The 24,327-nt window shown below is 38.1% G+C and overlaps 1 protein-coding gene across 5 annotated transcripts; it reads right to left on the bottom strand.

The window, feature by feature from the left end:
- Positions 1-3,349: 3,349 nt before the first annotated feature.
- Positions 3,350-24,145, bottom strand: LOC122057895. Of its 5 annotated transcripts, none has more exons than XM_042620250.1 (5): positions 24,005-24,103; positions 23,830-23,860; positions 13,448-13,726; positions 11,742-11,989; positions 3,350-4,135 (listed from the first exon to the last, which is right to left on the bottom strand). In XM_042620250.1, exons 3-5 carry the CDS (start codon positions 13,689-13,691, stop codon positions 3,743-3,745), a joined length of 885 nt encoding a protein of 294 aa, XP_042476184.1. In that variant the 5' UTR covers positions 13,692-13,726; positions 23,830-23,860; positions 24,005-24,103; the 3' UTR covers positions 3,350-3,742. The 5 variants fall into 5 exon arrangements, with proteins under 5 accessions (XP_042476184.1, XP_042476185.1, XP_042476182.1 ...); XM_042620251.1 differs by having other exon boundaries at positions 23,830-23,855; positions 24,005-24,090; XM_042620248.1 differs by lacking the exon at positions 23,830-23,860 and having other exon boundaries at positions 24,005-24,145.
- Positions 24,146-24,327: the final 182 nt, after the last annotated feature.

The following is a 24,327-nucleotide window of genomic DNA, read 5'->3' as shown; positions in this document are numbered from 1 at the left end:
GAAACACCCAAAATATTGAAAAATCTATCCCAATTGACGGTGGAAGTTCCCTTGCCAAAAAAATCCCACTTCTAGAAAAATAGATTTACTGCCAGATAAATCCCCAAAAAATTCAAGATTGCTTTGATTGATTGAGCATCATTCTCAAATGCTTATAGAGGATAAGGGTATCATTACTAAAAAGAAGGTCTGAAATTTCTTAAGCTTCTCTATCAATTTTAGTTCTCTTTGATTAAGATCCCACTGAACCTTAAGGAGCCTAGACAACCCATTCATGGTTAAGATAAATAAATATAAGCTAAGGGGACAAACCTGCCTAATACCCCTAAAAAAAAAAAAAAAACCTCCAATTTGATTGAAAAAAAAACAAGTAGAGACTAAATAGTTAATGGAAAAATGGTCGCGGTACGTGCAGAAAAATAGGAATGCAGAACGTTCGGAGCTCGGTAAATGTTCACGTAAGTGATATGATTGACACATGTTAAATATGTTAATCATGCTAACAGAGCCGTAAATGGTTACAACTCTGTTTAATATTATTAATATTTAAATAAATAAATAATAAAAATCCCAATATAAGCAGACTCCTCCTTTCATTTCGCTTAGAAATCTCGATCCTCTCTTTCTCTCTCTCCTTGCTTCTTCTTCAAGGTTGTTCCTTCTTTCTTCTTCCTTTTTCACCGCTCTCCAGTCTAGTTGAAGTTTTGTTTACCAATTTCAGTGAAGATTTGCATCTATGGTAAATTCTCATAGGTTAATAATATCTGCCCAATAAGTAATAATAAAATCCTAGATATTCAACAACTTTGTTTACTTTATAAATTCAAATTTGTCTTTTGCCATATATGCAAACTTTACTATCCAAATCCCTTCCTTGATGATTAATATGTAAACATAGTATTTGGATATGTGTGGCCAAGTCTCTCATACGGTCAGTGCCTGAAAATATTTATGTTGATTTTTTTCTTATCTCATCCTATTTTGAGAGAGAGAGAGAGATGATGATGATGGCGGCTATAAAAAGAAGAAACAACATTGAAGAAAAATTAAGGAGAGAAAAAGAGAGAGACAGAGAGAGAATTGAGATTTTCCAACAAAATCGAAGGAGGAGTCCGCTTATATTGGATTTTTATTTTTTATTTATATAAAAAAATATTGGACAAGTTAAGTAACCACATCCGTCATCTCTCCACCCTAAAAACTAGTAATCGGTTATAATATAAAAAACTAATAGATGGTTTAGATTAATCTAAACTTAAATGGACGATTAATATTAAAAGAAAGTGAAAATAAGATTGCAATACGTACGTCTTGCTACCACTCGCCCATAGTTAATTATATCACACCAATGGTGACTAAATCCCCAAAACTCAAAAATAACTATCGGAAGCCCCCCACTCTAACCTATCATAGGCTTTAGACATCTCTAATTTTAAGGGTCATCCACCCATTCTCCCCCCTATGACATCTAAGGAAATCAAACATCTCATGAGCTATAACAATATTATTACAAATCTATCCACCCTTGACAAAAGTAGCTTGAAAGGGTGAAATAATTGTAGGGACAATGTTTTAAGTCCGAGAACTACCCCTACACCAAAGACAGAGGGTGCAAAACGACCACCCTTAGGGGCGTGTGCCCCTATGTTTGGCACAAGGGGAGCTCCCATAGGGAAAGCATCTGTCCATAATTTATTAGGAACAAGTCAGTCTATTAGACAAAATCTTAGTTATAATCCTAGAGGCTACAATGCATAACGTACTAGGCCTATACTTATCTACCCTTTCACTATTATCTTTTATAGGCACGAGAGAGAGAGAGAGAGAGAGATTATTACCAAATGGAAGATTAATTGTTAGAAAGAAATTATGAACAATAACAACATCAGCCTTGATATAGTCCCGACATTTATGGGTAGTAAAAATGTTGGGATGTCATTACGACCTGGGGCTCTAGAACCCCAATACATAGGCTCCGTTTGGCTGTAATGAGAATTTAAAGGGAGGGAAAGTGAAATTTTCATACTTTAAAAACAAATGTTTATAATCATTATCCCATATGATTGTATAAACTGCTTAATTTTTTTAACCATATTTAATAATGATATATTTTACATATTATCAAAAGATTTTGGATGCAAAGTAAAGTGAAATTTTATAACCAAATATGGAATGATTTGAAGTTAATTTCAAAAACACATGAGTAATGATTACACATATTCCTCTTTTTAGTATAAAAATTTTACTTCCCTTCCCTTTAATTCCCCTTACAAACAAACATAGCCTAAAGAAAGCATTTCTAGTTTAATCTTCTAGAGGTGAAGCTGACAACTTCCCATTTTCATCATTAGACAATAGTTCCAAAAGAATTTTTTCTATGAATGATGGGTCCAAAGGATTAGAGGTGGTAAAGATACTACCAAGGTGATTCACAAAAATATTAACAATAACATGCAATTTAAGGGTGTAAGTTTGACCCAATCGGCACGAGCCCATCCTAAGGCCGAACAAGGCCTGGGCTGGGATACCTGAACCTTGTGGTCAGGTCAAGGCTAGGAATCTCTGGCCTCGAGTCATGGCCAGGCCAAGGTTGAGGCCTCGGATTGAACCCAACCCAGCCCAGCCCGGCTCAACCCTATCTTCTTCTCCATGGCCCTGTCCAGTCCTTGCATCTCTCTTCCTTCTCCCATTGTCAGGTCAATCAAGATCAGCCCGTCCAGCCTTGAGGGCAGGTCAAGGCTGGATTTTTCAGGCCCTGAGTAAGACCTGGCTGAGCCTAGACCCAACCAAGGATCCTCAGGATTGGGCTGAGGTTTTCAAAAGCATGACCCAACCCAACCTTGTTGCCGCCCTAATGCAAATCACACGCAACCGAAAAAACAAACAAATGATACACCTTTTTTCACCATTATCATTCAACACATACCTAATACAATGCAGCAACACTACAATAGCATGAAAAATAATAATAATTTGCATTCCTATCCCCTTCCTTAACAAACCTTCAGCCCCTAAGAGCCAGAAAATTTGGCTAGACACCTCATTCAATTGAGGAAGGGTGCCAAATAAAAACATCTTTAATTTAAAAATGTCCCCAAAAACCTCTTACTAAAAAATATTATCAGGATCACAAGCTTACTAGACAAATTAAAACAACTACTAGAGTTCCATTTATTCTCAATGAAAGAGAAAAACTCAAGATGCACTAGCCACGCAGCTAGAGATATCCTTCCTTTGAAAATAAAAGAAAATAGAATAAACCCAATTTGCTGTCTACTGAATTGAGAGAAAAAAAGAAGCATGTTTAGCAATTTCAAAGAAAATGCACATAAACATGTTGCTTGGGCACTTATCGAGAACCACCATAAACTCATAATTTAGTTCAACTACCTCAGCTTTCAATGAAGAGCCAACATGGACTGTACATTCTCCAGGATCAAAACACTATCCTGAGTACCAAAAACTGTCATCCTACTCTTACAGGAAAAATCGCTCAATGCCAATGGCTACTTCAACAGGTAAAAATCAAAAGCATTACTCAGACAAGGGAGGCTAAAATCAGAACCAGTTATGATTGTAACTTGTTGCAGCTTAGTAGAGCCATATATCATCGACAACACTGGGGGAAGGAGAGGAGGAACCACATTCCATAGCCAAGTAATATCGAGAACTGATAGAGAAACATAACTAATGAGGACTGTGAGAAGGTAGGGGAGTGAATCAGTATTTCACTTCCAAGCACTCAGTAGTAGCGACCACCAGTGTTATAAACATGTCCTCCAGGATATAGACCTCTTGACTCAATTCCATGACTTCTGCCAGCTGCAAGAAACTGAGCCCGCTCTCTGTACGAGTCAAACTGACCAGATGCATATGCCCGATGTGCTTCACCAGCAGCCTGATCAGAGGCATAAGTTCGATGTGCTTCACCAGCGGCAGCTGTTGCTGCAGCAGCACCATAGCTTTTTGGTTCACTCTGGCCCATCCTGTTGGTATATGGGCTCATTTCTGCTTGTTGATACTGATGTTGCCGTGCCTGCGATTCTCTGCGGAGAAATTCTTCTCTGAGAGTGCTATGACGAGCTCGAAGTGCAATCAACTTCTCCTGGTATTCAGTATTGATCGCATTCATTTTCTGGAACAACAAACATCACAAAATATTATCACAGATTTAACATCAGGAAGAAAGAGAGAACCGGTATTTTTTACTCCTGCAGTAACAATTTAGTATTCTGTTTGTGAGCTCAGATACAGCATTCTTCTCTTTCATATCAATCTGTTGCAAGTTCCACACCTCCCCCACCCCCCCCAAAAAAAAAAAAAAACCCACAATTAATGTTGTTTGATTGTTCAACACTATCAATGCAGTTTTTCATGACAATGTCAACACAATCCAAATCACCGGACTGCAGGATTTCACAATCCATAGATCATGTTCTACGGGATACGCCTACAAGTAACAGGCCTTTAGTTATCGGATACATTTATAATAGAGGACAAAATTTCCATATGGTTTCCCAGAAAAAAGAAAAAGATGTCCAACAAATTTTCTTAATCCCCTTTGAAGTCAGAAAATTTATTAAGGGAGAGGGTTCTCTTTTAGATGAAAGGACCTAAAAGAGCTAGGGGCAGGCCAAATCCATAGGAAAAGCAGTGAAGAAAGACATGCAGATTTAAGTCTTGATTCTAGTATGACCTCAAATAGAGCTATTTGGGGGGCAAGGATTCATGTAGCCGACCCCATTTAGGTGAGAAGTTTCTAAGGTGGTGTTGTGTTCCTTTCTTTTTTACTTTTATTAATATTTTTCCCTCTCAATGATCCATATAATGATATAACCGACCCCATATAATTGGGAAAAGGCTGAGTTGTTGTTCTCTGAGCAAGCAGTGTACTCTACACCCTCTCGGATTGATTATATTAAAAATTATTTATCTTTTCTTTAAAAATAATAATATAATAATTCATGTGAGGAGGCGTAATTGGCCGAGGGCTTCCAAATACCCGAGCTGACAACTAACCAACTCGCAATGAATAGGGAAGGTATAATAATGCGATGAATGACTCAATATCTAATACTTACAATAATATCAGCAAGAGTCCTGCGCTTCCAGACGTGCTGAACTCCACATATTCTTGTACAGTCAAAGGGGATCGATTCTGTGAAAGATGGAATCAGAAAATGGAAACTCACTGTCACCTTTGTGAGATCTTCATTAGTGTACCAAAGGTGTAGTTTTACGCCTCATCTCATAAAGCCTTTTCCCATTTATAAAATAGCTCTACAAGCACAGTTTGAAATTTCAATCAAAAATACCGAATTTTTGAAGTCTATTTCGGTTTCAACCCTAAACGAAACGAAAAGAAACGAAACACCAGTGACTTCGCAAGTATGCCGAAAAATTCAACATTTCGCTCAAAATGGTGTTACTACTTTCTAATTGTATGGTTCTTCATTCCTAATGCATATTTCAATTATTTGTATTGAATGTTGTATGTTATAGGACTAAATGTGTAGAATAGGCTATACAAGGAGTATAAAGGAACGAAGGGGGTTTGACTTTAAATCCTTATTATATTCTATCTTTATAAGCTTGTGGCTAATCTATAGTGGTGCGTCAGGTTGACAGCCGGCATTTATTATAATTAGCCATAACCTGTCAATCTTTTTCATGGATCCTTGCACTTGTCCTTGCTTGGAATTTCCATGTAGCCAACCCCATTAAGTTGGGATAAGGTTTTGGATATTGTCTTTCCCGATCTAATAGTTTAAACGTGTGTAAACATGCTTAAATAAACACTACAAGACGTTTCACGGAAAAATTCCATTACTTGGCCACTGAAATGGCATTTTTGAGTTAACTAGCTAATGGACCAAATTTCAAGCCCATTTCACAGATTTCAACAGTATATTTTGGTCTCAACCAGGGTCAAAATCCTGGTTGAAACCGAAATTTGGAACCTTGAGTATAAGAATTAAGACACTGAAACAAAAGATAAAAATAGCCCTCAAGATACTATACAAGGCCCCACATCAACATCTGATTCTTCCCCACTCCCCCAAGCAAAACAGAGAGAGAGAGAGAGAGAGAGAGAGAGAGAGAGAGAGAGAGAGAAGAGAAAAGAACCCTAAAACCAATTAGTACACAAACTTCCAACAGTCCAATGCTGAAAGATAACTGCTTCACTTTACCATTGAGGCATTGATGCAGAATTTCAGAAAGAACAGAAGACAGGCCTATTGTTATGGGTTTGGTTCAATTTCTTGGGTCAAACTGAACCTACTATGGTTCAAGATTGGGTCAAGTTAGGCTTAATTTTCAATGCCCAATGGGTTATATGGTCCATGGCTTAATGTTTTTGGGTTTGCTATTATAATGGGCCTTTTCTAAGAGCCTAAATATCAGGGATTTAAGGCATGTACAGGATTAGTGTTGATCTGTTGGTTAAGGCGTTCAGCTATGGTATTGAAGATCTCGACTTCAAGTGTCCTTGCAGTTAACCCCCACTCTCAAATCAAACAAAAAATATAAATAAGTAAATATATAAATATCTAGGTGCATGGCCATTCTTAGTTGGTGGAGCGATTTGTCTAGTTAATTCCATTAATGAACGAGATCTCAACCTGGTAACTAGCTATGTGGAGGTGACCCTCCACGGCCAGCTTCTTAGAGAGACTATGGCCCTTTAGGCCACAGAAGTTTGAGGCAATAACAGGTCTATGGTGCCCTTAGATGTTTTGGGTTGTGTTGGTGGTGGACGTAATGCAAGTGGCTATTGGTTTGCTTGTGGTTGTGGGCTCTTTGCTTGTGCATTGAACCGCTAAGCATGGATACATCTATGGTTGCGATGGGGCCAAAGTGCCTTCATTAAGAGCATGAAAAAGGTTCATGTGTTGCTTACCTAGTTGGAAATGATTTGCTTGTGGTTGTGGGCTTTATGCTGGTGCATTGAACCGCTATTCACAGATAACTCTAGCTCGAGCTGTGGGTTGCTTAACTAGTTGTCAATGCGGAGTTGTGTGTTCGAGTTGGTTACTTTCGTGTTTAGCGGGGCTGTCAAGAATTCGTTATCTCTTTCCTCCTTTCATAAAAGTAGGTTGGGTGATGGATTGTCTTGGTGGTGGACATAAGGAATGTAGGACGTTTTGGCTTGACTAATCTATATGATACGTCAAGTAGACAGACGGTACCGTATTATAGACTACTGTTATAATCAAGTGGCTGATTTGTAGTGGTGCATCAGGTTGACCACCGGCACTTATTATAATTAACCATAGTCTGTCAATCTTTTTTGCATGGATCCTTGCTCTCGTCCTTGCTTGAAATCTCCATGTAGCCGACCCCATTAAGTTAGGATAAGGTTTTGGATGTTGTTGTTGTTGTTGTGTCTAGAAGCCTTCTATTTTGTTTTCTCTAGAATTCTCTTGCTTGTGCTTGAAAAGTAACTATTTTCTTGTATTGTTATAAATAGAGTAGGTGATAACCCTAAGGGATAGCTCAGTTGGCAAAGACCAACTCATCACAACGAGGTCAAGAGTTCAACTATCCTTGGGGCCTACCTATCAGGAAAAAAAAAAAAGGGAGTAGGGGATCACACAACCTTCCGATTTGAAAAATTTGTTAAGTGTATGCTTGCTGATTTCTGTGAGATGCAGAGTTCTATTGAGCGATGCAACAGCAACCTTGGCAGGATGCCAAGAGGACCGGTGTGCTGCTAGTCCAGTTCTAGGTGGGATGCCTAATTCATTTCCTTCCTTCTATTTCTCTTTTTCTTCATTCTATCAAGGTCAGATCTGTGTTTTCTCCATTCCTCCGCATACTAATAAATTCTGTTGTTTTAATTTATATTTTGAATCCAAGTTTACTACCTTACTGAGTCGCCATACATACATAGTTAGATTCGATCACTTATGGCTTGGCTATCGATTTTCTCCGATCTAAACCATTCCTCTTTGGCTGCGGTTCTAGATTCTCCCTTGTTTCCGGATCCCTAACCCTAGGTGATTGGAAATCAATTAAGCAGCCACTATATAATCTACCAAACAGAGATGGTCAAAAGACTATGGTCTCCTTCAAGCTAAATGCTCCTTCACTTTGCCAGCCACCATGTAAGCTGCACAGTACTTATTCTCAAAAGTCCAATGGTTTCTTAAATCTAAATGCATCACAAAACTGCTGCTAATCTGAGAGCATCAAACTTCCGGCCACAGGGATCTGCACACTGAATACTACAGATGCTAAATTGATCTTCAATCCCTACTAATCATCCAAACCAACAATTACAGGATCCAGGATATGCTCCCACTGTTCCAGTGCGAGGATAGAATGGTAGATTAAAAATAGGTGGACCACGGGCTCAACATCCCAATACTCGATAACAAGCCTTTGGGATTTAAGTACCACCTCAAAATGAGATGATTTATAGCAAGACTGTTGTCCAGGAAAACATAACATACGAATAACTTGAAACTCTTGAAAAATATTTGATAGGGAATTTGGGAACAAGGAATGATGAAGGCTTAACTCCGAAAAAGCTCCAAATTGCAACTTAATCAAAAAGGTACCAGAGCTCCGGAAGCACCAAGGACTCTTATCAGGTCCACCAAAGCCACATCGTATTTCCCATATCATTCAGACTTCTCTCTGAGTCTTGGAATCCAAGTAGCATTTAAGTTGACATCACAGTAATAGGTCAAATTATATGTAGTAGGAAATCAGAACTTGAAGCTGATTGCCAACCCAGGAGGTCATTCCAAAACTTCAAGTTGGGAAAATCCCCCACATGGAATCTGATCCCCTGCACAAAGGTATCAAATGAGGTGCATAACGTAGCTGTGTTCAACTGGTTCACCACCCTATATTTATAAGCAATAAGTGATCTCCACAAGCTGCCATGCTCCATACGTTCCTCCAGAAACACATATAATATAGAGGTGTTCATTTCCTCATATTACCAAGTACACTAAGTCTTCTAGGCTTTCTCATTTGCTCCAAATCCATAAGTTCCCCCCACCCCACTTTTTTTTTTCTTTTTTTTATTTTGGGGGGGGGGTGGTGTTATCAGCACTTTCATTGGTTTGAACTTTTTCAATTGGTATAATCTCCATGCACAGTGAACTAAGAGGTTAAATCTCCCCTTCAATTTTCATTTATTTTTCTCGTCAATATCTAGATAACCAAAATAATTCAAATTGCTGAGCTATTCCTTCTTACCCTCATGAAACTGACTCAAATCACTAAGTTAGAACCTTTACTAAGGAGAGACACTAGTCACTAGTTCTGACCTATTGCCTAGAAGTTTCATTTCAATGGTTGTTCAAAGGATGTCACATATTTCATAATATAGTTGTCAAGGTGATAACGTAACCCAAGGCAATGGAAGGGTGCCTAAGCACTTAAGAAACAAGGCGCCCCAAGTGTTATCTAGACACCCAAGTGTCATTTTTTATTTACCCTCTTTTCTAACATTATTTAGTATTTTATATATACCCTTATCATAAAAAATCAACAATAAGTCACATCAAGTCATCAAAACTCAAACATTAAGTTACATAAAGTCATCAAGAATCAAGATTTATAGAAATGTTCTTGTTCTCTAATAAGTTTGATCGATCAAATGATTTATTTTTACATGAGGCCTTTTGTTTTAGGTAGTGCACAAAACCAGCTTTCCAACAAATCCAAGATTTCTTAAATCTGATTTATATTGAAGGAATAATGTTCTAGTCAAACCTTATTTGGTGTACGTGAATGCTGTTTAAAATCACCCTAAATGGAAATAAATTTTTAGACATCTAAACAAACGATACCACTCTTTGGTTTTTAGTAATTGTTTTGAAATTTAAATTGATTTCTATGGAAATAATGCATGGTTGTGATTTTATCAAAGGAATGATGAGATTTGGTATTTTATAAGTACTGAATCAAATGCAACGTTGTTGGACTGCAACCCTTACAACAGGGGATTATGTGTTAGAGTGGATTGTGGAGCACAGAAATGAGGCAAGAGTGTGACATTTAAAGACTTCGTCCGGTTCTATGAGCTAAGAGCTCGAAGCTCTCAATTCCATAATGTTTGGGTATGTGGATTGGTGGGTGAGGCAAGAGCGTGACATTTAAGGAGCATGGTTTCCATTCCATAGAGCTCATTATTGATTCTGTGAGCCAAGAGCTTGAGTCCCATCCCGCTGATTTTATTTGTGAGATGTTGATTGATGGCAATGCCACGCCGTGGACCTACTAAGACTATTACTTAAAACTTAGTGTTTTAAACTTTTGAACTCATGGCATGTTTTGATGAAATATTTATATAATTGAGACATTATTACTGTTTTGAAACTTACCTGTTTTCAGCTATTTAACTTTGGAACTTAATTACTTTATTTCATTTGGAAAGGATGTGGTTACTTTCAGGATCTACCTAGGGATTAATTATTTAATTTTATTTGAGGACGATGTAATAGAGATTAGTTTATTTTACTTTACCTTTTAGTTGTGGTGCCACCAGCACCTTAGATATTTAAAACTTGAGTTATTACGGATGATTGTTATTTTGATTAAGACTTCCGCTGTATAATTCTGATAAGGATGGTTTTACTAAAGTTTATATGATAATTATTGATTCCTGGTTCAATGGTCAGTTCTCTATCTAAACGATTTCGATCTTGTGGTTTGAGTGACGGCCCTTCCCCCTAGGGTGGTTTTGGGGGGCGTTACATCAAATCTGAATCATTTCACCTTTCTTATTGGAGCATTGCACATGTCCATACTACCTCAAACGACTTTCTCTCAACTTATCATGCAACAGAGTTACCCCTAAATTAGCTCTAATTTGTTCATTCATTAATTTATATTTCCTAGTTTCACCATTCATCCATCTCAACAACCTCATTTCAGCTACACTAAGTTGTTTATATGATGTTTCTTCAGTGCTCAACATTCAGCTCCACCATCATTGCATCTGTTGCACATATGACCAACTGCTGAGTTTATGTATGACAGAAATCCCATACCTAATGTCATATCATGCTCACATGGTTCTCCGGCATTGCATGAATTGTCTGGGTAACAGATACTAATACAAAATTAAGTACAAATTAGGATCGCACGGAAAGATCCTGATCCAAATCATTTCATGCTACATTTGATAGTTCCCATAATTCTGAATGTCTGTAGAAGATTCAGAAAATACAGAAACATGAAAAGTTTAACAGTCTTTCCCTTCAAGAAACCAAAATCACAATATAAAATTATAGCAGCAAGAAACTCATTTTATGCAACAGCTGACGTACATCTCCCAATAGAGGATAAACAATACCACATGTTAATCTTTTTCTCAAGCAACTCATATTACAACTCAGGCGAAACACTTCTCTAACATTTCATATTGCTAGAGTTTCCCTCTATTAACAGGAAGAAGAATGGAGAATGCTTGTGTGTTTAACTGATTACACAAGTCCTCTATTTATAAAATAAAATCATGACAGAATCATGATAGATTCATAATAGAAGTCATGACTATCATGATAGAGTCACGATAGGAGTACAAAACAAAACAAATAAAATGTTTACAATTATACCCCCCATCCAGCCGTCCCACTCTAATTAGGCTCAGTGGAAGGGGGGAAAACCCCAATGTGCCCCTGCAGCACACTAATCCCTATTCCAACACCCTCATCAAGCAACCATAGAAATAAAAAATGAGAAAAAACAAGGATGAAATAATTCTGTATTAAACTCACCTCCCTATGCCTAGCATTTTCTGCATCTTCAGCACCATTCTGTTCCTTACTTAGTTTCATGATTTCATCTAGAAATTTCTGCTCAAGACCTTCAAATGTCTGTGGCAAAATGGTGTCCTCATACCCAATTTCCATATCTTCCTCATGGTTTTGGCTTCTAGGCTCTTTGTTGGCATGTTTCTCTAAACCCAGTTTAGGATCTGGTCTCTCACCCTGGCAATAAGATCTAGACGGATCACCTCCTTGACCTATATTACAACAGGTATGGTCCACGTAAGAACAGAAGTCCAAAAAATCAAGAAATTATTATCTCAAATTTTGATTTTTACCAAAATATAGAATAAAAAGTTAGTGGAATTAAGATCATGGTATCCTCATGAATATAGGATACTTTCCATGAAAAACAGAATTTCACTAATTCAGGAGAAAAAGATATTCTTCATTGAAGGAAAAAAAAGAATGACAGTTCTAGTGCCTACTCAATGCCGAAGTACATGAGCCTATAGGCTAATAGGGAGTTGTCATGGTGTCAATGCCTTCCCAGAAGCTTTGTTTGTTTCATTAGCCTCTCCATAGCATCTAGACAACCCAAAGTGTTGAAGGGGTCCAGATGCAAGGCGACACCAACAAGGTGACCAAAGTGCCTGGACACCTTGACAACTATGCTTGTGTTGCATTCTGCCACTCATTCTTGCTTTTCTTTTGATTTCATCAATAAACTCAACCCAAAAAACAGGGATACAGTTCGGGAGAGGGAGTTAAAAAAACATTATCCAGAAATAATTTTCCATTACTTGCCTCCCAGCAACCAAGATTCACTGGCTGCTACATCTCACTTCCTAACCATTACTTCTTCCTTGAACTACAGATTGAGCTGCATAAAATGTTCCTGGTTAAGAAAAATTCGACTACAATGGGTTAGGTTAATAATCATGATCATAGTTGTCACGGCATCTAAACGCGACCCATGGCGTTTGAGGGGGTCCAGATTCCAAACACAAGGCGACCAAAGTGCCCACCTAGGCGTCCAAAGCGCCTGGATACCTAGGTGACACCTCAACAACTATGATCATGATCATTGCCAATGTTACCCCTGCCTCATTCACATTTCATCGCAACACTGAAATTTCAATAGGACATTCATATCATTGTCATTCTGTCACATCAACAGACATCAATTTGCTTAGGCTTCATCATGAATTCGTGATAATACATGTTAAAAACACAAATAAGGGGAAGGTGGGCCGTAATTTCAACAAACACTTGGGAAGTGAATTTTCTAGGAAACAGGCCACGAAGGGAGGGGATAAACGAGAGCACTGTTAACATAAGCAAGGTATCTGATAGAGATTGAGGTATGTGTGGTAAAGTTGGATTTTAGAGGAGGAAAGCTCGAGATTAGCCACAGATTCATGACTGGTAGTTATGAACGTTTTAGGGGAATTGTTTTCTAATGCTTCAGAGTTCGGAGAACAATTTAATCAGAGGATTCATGGTTGGTAGGGAACTAATTGAGGTATCTCAACTAAATTGAGAATAATACAATCATTTTTGGTGAAGGCATGGAGGATTGGTGGATTATTAAACAAATTTGAAAGTCGTTTCAGCTAATTGATGTATCTCAACTGCAATGCAACTTAACTTTCTCCAGCTCTCACAACAGAAGTGGACTGAAAAAGTGCCAGGATGAAATTTTTTTCACTTGCCTTCACTGTATACATGAGATGCCATTGAATTTGATTTTTTTGGACCATCTCTATCCCACTGCCATTGTCCCTCTGTTTTCGAAGACATATAGTGATGCTCTTCTTCAGAAGGTAAAGCATCCGGACGTCCAGGAAACTGGCTCATTGCAGAGTTGTGTTGCATTCTCTGTGCAGACATGTTATGCATCTGAGCAGAAACATATGCATTGACACCAGAATCAGCATAATGCCCTGGGCGCCTCATTTTGAATGCTTACCAGCAGAAATTGATAAGCAAACCTAACAAAACACAAACGGCCAGAAAATCAAAACCGCAGTTATTTAAGAATGTATAACTAGAATTGTAGTACAAGAACAAAATAAACGTTAATCATCCTCGAAAAGAAATACTGATAAACACGGAAACGTATGATGGAAGCACTACTGGTGGAGAACCCTTAGGGAAGAAAGGGGAAATCAGAGTAGAGAGGGGAAAAAAAGAGAAGCACACACTTCACTAGTGCACAAACTCAATATATTCATTCAATAATCAAAATCACTCTCTAAATCTTCAATCGATTACAACCAATATATAGGAAAATAGGAACATGAAATTAGAAACTTAACTGAAATGGAAACTAGCCTAAACTAGGAAACAACTATAAAAAGGAAACCAAAGCAAGGAAATAAATCATACTCCTACGTTCAAGTTTGGAAAATAAAAGCATGAAATAAAATACTAAGTAAACTACTAATTTTATTTCCAACCCTTGTTGGACCAAAACCCTAGGCTGAACCGGTTCTTCTTGGCTTTTGGCTTCCAAAGCCGGTCATGCTGGTCCAACCAAGAAAGGGCAGCCGTATCTGCATCAACTACCAGAGGCAGTAACATTTTTAAGAGATTAAAGGTCCAGGAAAAGAACAATAGCACATCAGATATTGACCTCTCCAATGAGAAAATACTGAATGGATGAAATTGAATCGCAAGTGACAGAAGATGGATACAAAAAGTTACTGCTAGGTAGATGGGCTGCCACCAAATTTTTGATGGGGGAAGCACCATGTTACAATGGTTTCAATGTTTCTTAGCATAAGAAATACTATTCGAAATTACCCAGATTATATGTTGAAGGTATCTTAAGGAGATTCTACAACAGGCCTGGGATAAAAATCCAATCGATACAATTTGTTTGTTGCCAAAATTTGAAGCTTCGAAGAATATTAAAGAATACATGCCCATTAGTGCCTCAATACTGAGAAGTGACTTGATTCAAATTGAGGGAACCAAAAGAGCCAGAGGTAGGCCTCAAATAACCATAGTAAAAGTAATGAGGAAAGAGGCAGGCCTAAAATAACCATAGGAGAAGTTGTGAAGAAAATATATGCTTAGCTTAGTGATGTAGGACCAAGGCTGAACCGAGTTGACCCTTCTGGCAATCTTGACCGAGACAACTGGGTACGTTTAGATTTTTGGGTTCTGTAGAATCTTTTCGTATTTATTTTATTTGGGAAAGATTTATATATTTCATTTTGAAGAATATTTGCAATCTTTTATTTTGGTAGTTGTTAGACAAGTAGGGAGTTACCGACTCAAGTTTTATTTCGTTTATAACTTTTTAGTCTAGATTTTAGGAGATATTATGAGATTTTAATTAGGAAGTTTTAATTTCAGTTTAGTATAAAAAGGCATGTAACCCAACTTGTTAAGCATGTTTTGAAGAATGAATTGAATGAATGGTTATGGTGCCAGGTAGGTGCTTAATCCTTGTCGTGTGACCATCCTCTCCCCCCCCCCTTTGGGCAATTCTCTCTCTCTCCTTCTCTTTCTTTTTCATTACATTCTTCCTGTTTCTTCTTCAATATCTCTATTACAGTGTTTTCCCTGCTAGCAGTACTGCTCAAATCAGAAGAAGCTCGCTGGAACCCTCACCTTTAATCTGTCCAGCCTGAAACCTTGGGCAAAAGAGATTCTTTGCCTGGGCGACTCAAATCCCCCAAGCTTTGGCATGCAATCCCCTTTACGTCCTGAGATTAAACCTCAGTTTCAGAACTGTTCCCTACCCTACCACCAGCTGTGGTTGCAGTACAGTTCTTCTCATATTTCCCCTAATAGTTGAGGCTGCAAGTAACAGAGGTTAGAGATTCAGTGGGCGCGATTATGTCTTCAAAGTCCCAACTTGATTTGATTAGTAGTGAAGGAGATATCTTCTTCAAAATAGATTTCCTTTACCGTTGGAATATTGAAAGGTAGAGGTTGATGAAGTCCCTTCCTTTACTCTTTTGTTTCAATATTAAGACCCCTCCTTTACCCTCTTATTTACAATCTGCCATCAAGTTCTGCCCATTCCTAATTTGCCCCAAGCAAATAAATCTAAACCCTTCATAACCTTGTGACTCTTTTAAATCCTGATTTATTACAAAATTGCCACTAGACCTTAGAGTTGAGTTTTTGCTTAATTGAATGGGCCCATAAGCGAACCCATTCCAGATTTGGAACCCGGATCCACATCACTTAGGCTTCGCATCTTGTATGACTTCGATTAGAGATGATTGGAGAGCAAGTACCATGTGGCCAACCCCATTTATCTTGTGTCCCATCTTATAAGAAAAAAAAGAGATAAATTCTTACTTCTAGACTGAAGTTTCTACACCGAAGTAAGAGGTCAAATTTATTGTGTAAACTTACTGATAGACATGTTGGGCAGGGAGCTTATTTGAGTGGGAGAGGGGAAGGAGAGAAGTGAAGGCAGGATTCAATCCCAAACCTTCCTACAACCAGCCAAGGCCTTACCAGCTGTGCTACTGGACCCTTCAATGTCTGGTGGTGTTATTGTTGCATGCAAGATTTTAGATTATGAAACAAGAAGTAGGAAAGCCAGCATGATTCGCAAAAAGGATTTGGAGTAGGCTTGTGATCTTCTACCGTGGGAATCTGCATCAGAAAGTTATGAAACCTAAGGTGTTTGGGCCGTAGTGGAGGAGTTATCCAGGCATGCAATTCAACATCTTCTTTTTCTGTTGTGATTAATGTTGGGCTGAGTCAAGAGTTTAACCCTAATAGCGAAATTGTAAAGGAGTTCCACGTCTCTCTTCCCCATCTACCTGTTTGAGAGGTGTTAAGCAGGATATTTCTTCCCTGGGAAAATCCATGGGATCTGATTGAGGCTTTGAGTGTTTGAACTTAAGAAAAGAGAAAATAGTGAGTTCCCATTTTCAACAGTAGATGATACTATGGTGTGCAGTTTTCATACATGTTGGTTGTGCTTTGGATTTTTTTTTTTTTTTTTTTGGATGGGTGGGTTGGATTGGGGGTGGCAATGGGAAGTGTGCCTTTCTTGTTGGTTGGCTGTGGATTGTAGTGCCTTTTCTCTTTCTCTTGACTTTGTGCCCGTCTCCTACCCTTCCCTTCTTTGAATAAACATTTCTTGTTACTTATCAAAAGAATAAAAAATTATGGTTGCTGCTGATCAGTTGGGGAAGTACTAATTAGGGTTCAACTAGTAACACCTTTATGTTATGAATGTGGAAAAACATCAATGGCTTGGATAATTTTAGTGGGTGACTGTATGAAGAAGGTTAGGGTTGATGGGAGCAGGGAATGATAGCGATTTGGTGTCAATCCAATGGAGATTTAATNTTTTTTTTTTAAGTTTCTGTCGGAACCAGAAAGAGGAGGCGGTGGCTACTGTCGGAAGGGAAAAGAAGTGAAAAGAGAGGCGGTGGGATTTTCTAGTTGGGAATCGAAGTGAGGAGAAAAAGAAAGGGAGGCTTTGGGATTTTTTTTTTTTCCGTCGGAAGGAACAAATGGTAAAAGAGGAGGAGGTAGGGCAGGGAGGTTTTGGGATTTATTTTTTTTATTTATTTTTTTTTTTTTAAGTTTCTGTCGGAACCAGAAAGAGGAGGCGGTGGCTACTGTCGGAAGGGAAAAGAAGTGAAAAGAGAGGCGGTGGGATTTTCTAGTTGGGAATCGAAGTGAGGAGAAAAAGAAAGGGAGGCTTTGGGATTTTTTTTTTTTCTCAGTATCGGTGGAAACCAACACAGAGAATGGGAAGGGAAGAAGAAAGATGGGGAAGGAATAGGATCCTTCGGCTCTGATACCAAGTTGGTGGAGAACCTTTAGGGAAAAAAGGGGAAATCAGAGTAGAGAGGGGGAAAAAGGAAAAGCACACACTTCACTAGTGCACAAACTCAATATATTCATTCAATAATCAAAATCACTCTTTAAATCTTCAATCGATTACAACCAATATATAGGAAAATAGGAACATGAAATTAAAAACTTAACTGAAATGGAAACTAGCCTAAACTAGGAAACAACTATAAAAAGGAAACCAAAGCAAGGAAATAAATCCTACTCCTACGTTCAAGTTTGAAAAATAAAAGCATGAAATAAAATACTAAGTAAACTACTAATTTTATTTCCAACCCTTGTTGGACCAAAACCCTGAGCTGAACCGGTTCTTCTTGGCTTTTGGCTTCCAAAGCCGGTCATGCTGGTCCAACCAAGAAAGGGCAGCCGTATCTGCATCAACTACCAGAGGCAGTAACATTTTTAAGAGATTAAAGTTCCAGGAAAAGAACAATAGCACATCAGATATTGACCTCTCCAATGAGAAAATACTGAATGGATGATTGAATCGCAAGTGACAGAAGATGGATACAAAAAGTTACTGCTAGGTAGATGGGCTGCCACTAAATTTTTGATGGGGGAAGCACCATGTTACAATGGTTTCAATGTTTCTTAGCAAGGAAATAAATCCTACTCCTACGTTCAAGTTTGAAAAATAAAAGCATGAAATAAAATACTAAGTAAACTACTAATTTTATTTCCAACCCTTGTTGGACCAAAACCCTGGGCTGAACCGGTTCTTCTTGGCTTTTGGCTTCCAAAGCCGGTCATGCTGGTCCAACCAAGAAAGGGCAGCCGTATCTGCATCAACTACCAGAGGCAGTAACATTTTTAAGAGATTAAAGTTCCAGGAAAAGAACAATAGCACATCAGATATTGACCTCTCCAATGAGAAAATACTGAATGGATGATTGAATCGCAAGTGACAGAAGATGGATACAAAAAGTTACTGCTAGGTAGATGGGCTGCCACCAAATTTTTGATGGGGGAAGCACCATGTTACAATGGTTTCAATGTTTCTTAGCATAAGAAATACTATTCGAAATTACCCAGATTATATGTTGAAGGTATCTTAAGGAGATTCAACAACAGGCCTGGGATAAAAATCCAATCGACACAATTTGTTTGTTGCCAAAATTTGAAGGCTCGAAGAATATTAAAGAATACATGCCCATTAGTGCCTCAATACTGAGAAGTGACTTGATTCAAATTGAGGGAACCAAAAGAGCCAGAGGTAGGCCTCAAATAACCATAGTAAAAGTAATGAGGAAAGAGGCAGGCCTAAAATAACCATAGGAGAAGTTGTGAAGAAAATATATGCTTAGCTTAGTGATGTAGGACCAAGGCTGAACCGAGTTGACCCTTCTGGCAATCTTGACCGAGACAACTGGGTACGTTTAGATTTTTGGGTTCTGTAGAATCTTTTCGTATTTATTTTATTTGGGAAAGATTTATATATTTCATTTTGAAGAATATTTGCAATCTTTTATTTTGGTAGTTGTTAGACAAGTAGGGAGTTACTGACTCGAGTTTTATTTCGTTTATAACTTTTAGTCTAGATTTTAGGAGATATTATGAGATTTTAATTAGGAAGTTTTAATTTCAGTTTAATATAAAAAGGCATGTAACCCAACTTGTTAAGCATGTTTTGAAGAATGAATTGATTGAATGGTTATGGTGCCAGGTAGGTGCTTAATCCTTGTCGTGTGACCATCCTCTCCCCCCCCCCTTTGGGCAATTCTCTCTCTCTCCTTCTCTTTCTTTTTCATTACATTCTTCCTGTTTCTTCTTCAATATCTCTATTACAGTGTTTTCCCTGCTAGCAGTACTGCTCAAATCAGAAGAAGCTCGCTGGAACCCTCACCTTTAATCTGTCCAGCCTGAAACCTTGGGCAAAAGAGATTCTTTGCCTGGGCGACTCAAATCCCCCAAGCTTTGGCATGCAATCCCCTTTACGTCCTGAGATTAAACCTCAGTTTCAGAACTGTTCCCTACCCTACCACCAGCTGTGGTTGCAGTACAGTTCTTCTCATATTTCCCCTAATAGTTGAGGCTGCAAGTAACAGAGGTTAGAGATTCAGTGGGAGCGATTATGTCTTCAAAGTCCCTACTTGATTTGATTAGTAGTGAAGGAGATATCTTCTTCAAAATAGATTTCCTTTACCGCTGGAATATTGAAAGGTAGAGGTTGATGAAGTCCCTTCCTTTACTCTTTTGTTTCAATATTAAGACCCCTCCTTTACCCTCTTATTTACAATCTGCCATCAAGTTCTGCCCATTCCTAATTTGCCCCAAGCAAATAAATCTAAACCCTTCATAACCTTGTGACTCTTTTAAATCCTGATTTATTACAAAATTGCCACTAGACCTTAGAGTTGAGTTTTTGCTTAATTGAATGGGCCCATAAGCGAACCCATTCCAGATTTGGAACCCGGATCCACATCACTTAGGCTTCGCATCTTGTATGACTTCGATTAGAGATGATTGGAGAGCAAGTACCATGTGGCCAACCCCATTTATCTTGTATCCCATCTTATAAGAAAAAAAGAGATAAATTCTTACTTCTAGACTGAAGTTTCTACACCGAAGTAAGAGGTCAAATTTATTGTGTAAACTTACTGATAGACATGTTGGGCAGGGAGCTTATTTGAGTGGGAGAGGGGAAGGAGAGAAGTGAAGGCAGGATTCAATCCCAAACCTTCCTACAACCAGCCAAGGCCTTACCAGCTGTGCTACTGGAACCTTCAATATCTGGTGGTGTTATTGTTGCATGCAAGATTTTAGATTGAGACAAGAAGTAGGAAAGCCAGCATGATTCGCAAAAAGGATTTGGAGTAGGCTTGTGATCTTGTACCGTGGGAATCCGCATCAGAAAGTTATGAAACCTAAGGTGTTTGGGCCGTAGTGGAGGAGTTATCCAGGCATGCAATTCAACATCTTCTTTTTCTGTTGTGATTAATGTTGGGCTGAGTCAAGAGTTTAACCCTAATAGCGAAATTGTAAAGGAGTTCCACGTCTCTCTTCCCCATCTACCTGTTTGAGAGGTGTTAAGCAGGATATTTCTTCCCTGGGAAAATCCATGGGATCTGATTGAGGCTTTCAGTGTTTGAACTTAAGAAAAGAGAAAATAGTAAGTTCCCATTTTCAACAGTAGATGATACTATGGTGTGCAGTTTTCATACATGTTGGTTGTGCTTTGGATTTTTTTTTTTTTGGATGGGTGGGTTGGATTGGGGGTGGCAATGGGAAGTGTGCCTTTCTTGTTGGTTGGCTGTGGATTGTAGTGCCTTTTCTCTGTCTCTTGACTTTGTGCCCGTCTCCTACCCTTCCCTTCTTTGAATAAATATTTCTTGTTACTTATCAAAAGAATAAAAAATTATGGTTGCTGCTGATCAGTTGGGGAAGTACTAATTAGGGTTCAACTAGTAACACCTTTATGTTATGAATGTGGAAAAACATCAATGGCTTGGATAATTTTAGTGGGTGACTGTATGAAGAAGGTTAGGGTTGATGGGAGCAGGGAATGATAGCGATTTGGTGTCAATCCAATGGAGATTTAATGATGAAAAAGACTTGGTAGAGTAATTGGGGCAGGTCTCTCTAACAATAAACAGATGGAAAGTAGAAAAGAAGAATAAGAAGAGATAAGGAATCCACCCAGGATTTCTACAATCCACCTTAAAGAATGGCCTCTGAATCCATATGCTGTATATACCTGCTAGCAAAGTCACAAAATAGCAAGTACTTACTAAAGACACTAGCCAAGAATATCTATAGCACTTCTAGAAAGACTAAAGCTACTACATGACTCCATTCAGCCAACTAAAAGCCCATACAATATCAAGCCTGGAGAACTCAAAAGCCTATCGATCACAAGGCCAATAAACACACTTAGAATAATATAATAATACTCCTGATATAAAGAAACAAACTTCAACCTGATGTAACATTGTAACTTCTAAACTACCCGAGGATATAACCTCCAAATGAGCCAACCTATACTCTCTATGAACCTCACTAAGTCATATAAACATCAGCTAAAAGTAGTGAACTAAACCAAAAATAAATTCTGGCCCACAGCCTTGTATACAAGGCTTATGAATTTAACTCCGATTCTTTTTCCTTGCTTTTTCTAAGCTTTTAATCTCCATCAAGTTTGATCCTTGACATCAGATATCCGAAGCCCTCAGAATTCAAAAGTAGAAGTGCACGAAAAAGGTTTCTCCTTTGCCTTCTCAGGACAGCTTGCAAAGAGGCAGAATAGCTTTCAAACAACCCTTTATTTCTAGCTTTTCAACTGCTCCAAATAATATGCCCAAATCAATAGCCAAAGCCTTTGACCTGTTCTCTGCAACGATTGAGAACAGAGGGGGAAAAAAAATTCTGAATATGTCACCAATCTCCAGCGGCTCCACCAAACCAAATCCCTGAAGCTTTCAACAACACTGTCCAGATCTCAGAAAAAAGGCCAAGTGTATAACAAGTGAGGAGCAGTTGCAGAAGCCTCGTCTATACACATTTGGAAGCACAGGGTCCCTGAAGATCAGGTGATCAACAGTCGGGACACCATTCCTAAGCACACAACATAAAAAAAAAAAAAAGCACCTTGGGAAATAACCAGTTTCAATCAATGATGCATAGAGCTGAGACTTGGTTGTCTAAGATCCCAAGCTTTCCCATTTTGAGATTATCCTACCCTAAGTTGAGAACATTGAACTCCCTCAAGAAGACCCAGAAAAAGAAGTGAACTTACCTATTTCCCAGTCATTAAGGTTTATACAAATTGAACTCAATATTAGTATCAACTAGACAAATGAAATAAACAGTTATCCTGATTCTGCATCAGAAGCCTAATCAAAGATGATATGGAATACATTACAAAGGGGCTGTTGACTATTTTATTCAAATTTTCTACTTACATTCATCTGTTATTAGTGGCTGGGCATGTAATTCAAATGATCTTGATGGCCTTTATAGATCATCCAACAGGTCTGTTTGTGCCATCTAATATAAAATAGGTGTCTCAAACTGGCAAAAGCATACCTCTATAAGAAATAAATAAATGAATAAAATAAAATAAAAGAAGAAAAGGAAAAGGTATAGTTAAGCGAGCTAACACTGAACTAAAGAAATGGGCAACCAAGAACATCTCAATAATGCTACATAATCAGATCAAGATAGAAGCTAAATACCTAAAATTTTATTACTAGAGAACTACTTCAGTATTGAAAATGTATCTTAAAACCAGACAACTCAACTTGATGGTGTCAACAATATGAATTCCATTTATCCATTCCCACCCCCCCCAAAAAAAAAAAAAAGAATCCTATTTCATCATTTAACCCCATTTAAAGCTATATTTATTGTTAATCTTAAACCTAAGATAGCCATATTTTTCTCACTACATCCTATTAAACTTTGGCCTACCCCTGGTTCTTTTAATTACTCTAGTCTGCAAACTGTCACTCCTTCTCACCAGTGCATTCAATGGCCTCCTCTGTATGTGCCGTCATGCCCTAACCACTTCAAACAACTCTCCTTCAACTTGTTACTTTTGAGGCCACTCCTAAATCACTTATAATGTATTCATTTCTTATCTTACCTCTGGTTTGGAGCTCATCCACCGCAACATCCTCATCTCAGCTATACATTTTAGTATGTTTTTTTTTTTTCTTCCTTGATAAATAATGTCTTGTTTCTTTTTTTCCCAATACCCAGTGCTGTACAACATTTTCAGTCTTCTGTTTATATACAAGGAACGTACCATTTACATAGGACTCTAGGAGAACAACTCCATTTCATCCACCCTGCTTTATTTCTATAAGCAACATCTTCTCTGATTTCCCCTTCTTTATTTATGATGGAATAAATATCAAAAAGCATCACCTTGGGAGTTTGGGTATCTCCCTATCATCAATCCTAACAATAACAATTTCACTCCTATTTTTGCGAAAACTATACAAATGATTAAAAGGTATACTCAAGACCTACAAAGTCGACTACACTCTTCCTCCCATAACCCCAACAACGCCGTATAGAAGCAAACTGATTAAAGACATGATATTCTGAGATAATATTGTCGTATTTACTATAAAAGGTTGCTCCATTCAGTAGAGAACAAAATGGGCAACTGTAAATCTCTTCCATGCTCACATTAATAGTTCTAATTTTTCAGAAAAATGAAAAATACATACTTAAAACAGTTTCGATCCCTAATTACATATTGAAACATGAACTAATGATGGAATTAGTGTATTAAATCTCAAAGTCTTACCGGAAACACGAAGTTATAAACCCTAACTGCTCTGCAGCAAAGGAAGAAGGAAATGGAGAACAGGTAACAGGATAGACTAACAAAAATGAGGAGAAGAAAGATCAAAGAACCATGATAAAGTTATAAACGAACTGAAATACATGAACAGAAGAATCAAATAGAATGAAAGAAATACCCAAATTCGCGTTCTTCGATACAATGATGATTCGGTCTTAGCTCTTACATGACTTCAGGTACGAACCAAAGTAACCAACCCTCCAGAGACACGGCCCTGGATTCATAATATGCATGATATACTGTCCGAGTATTGTAGTCAATAGGTACAGTATTAGAAAAACTTTAAACCAAACCGCTTTCTTATTGGGGCCGGCTTCGGCTTGGGGTATTATCGAACCGACCCAAAACTGGACATCATTGGATCGAGCGAAAAGGACAGCGTATAAGATCCATAACTTTAGTTACACTACGGCAGCTGATGAGGTGATGAAGATTGATGAG

This window comes from Macadamia integrifolia, chromosome 12 (genome assembly GCF_013358625.1).
Source record: "Macadamia integrifolia cultivar HAES 741 chromosome 12, SCU_Mint_v3, whole genome shotgun sequence".
Lineage (NCBI taxonomy): Eukaryota > Viridiplantae > Streptophyta > Magnoliopsida > Proteales > Proteaceae > Macadamia > Macadamia integrifolia.
This window is presented reverse-complemented; position numbering and strand designations above follow the sequence as displayed.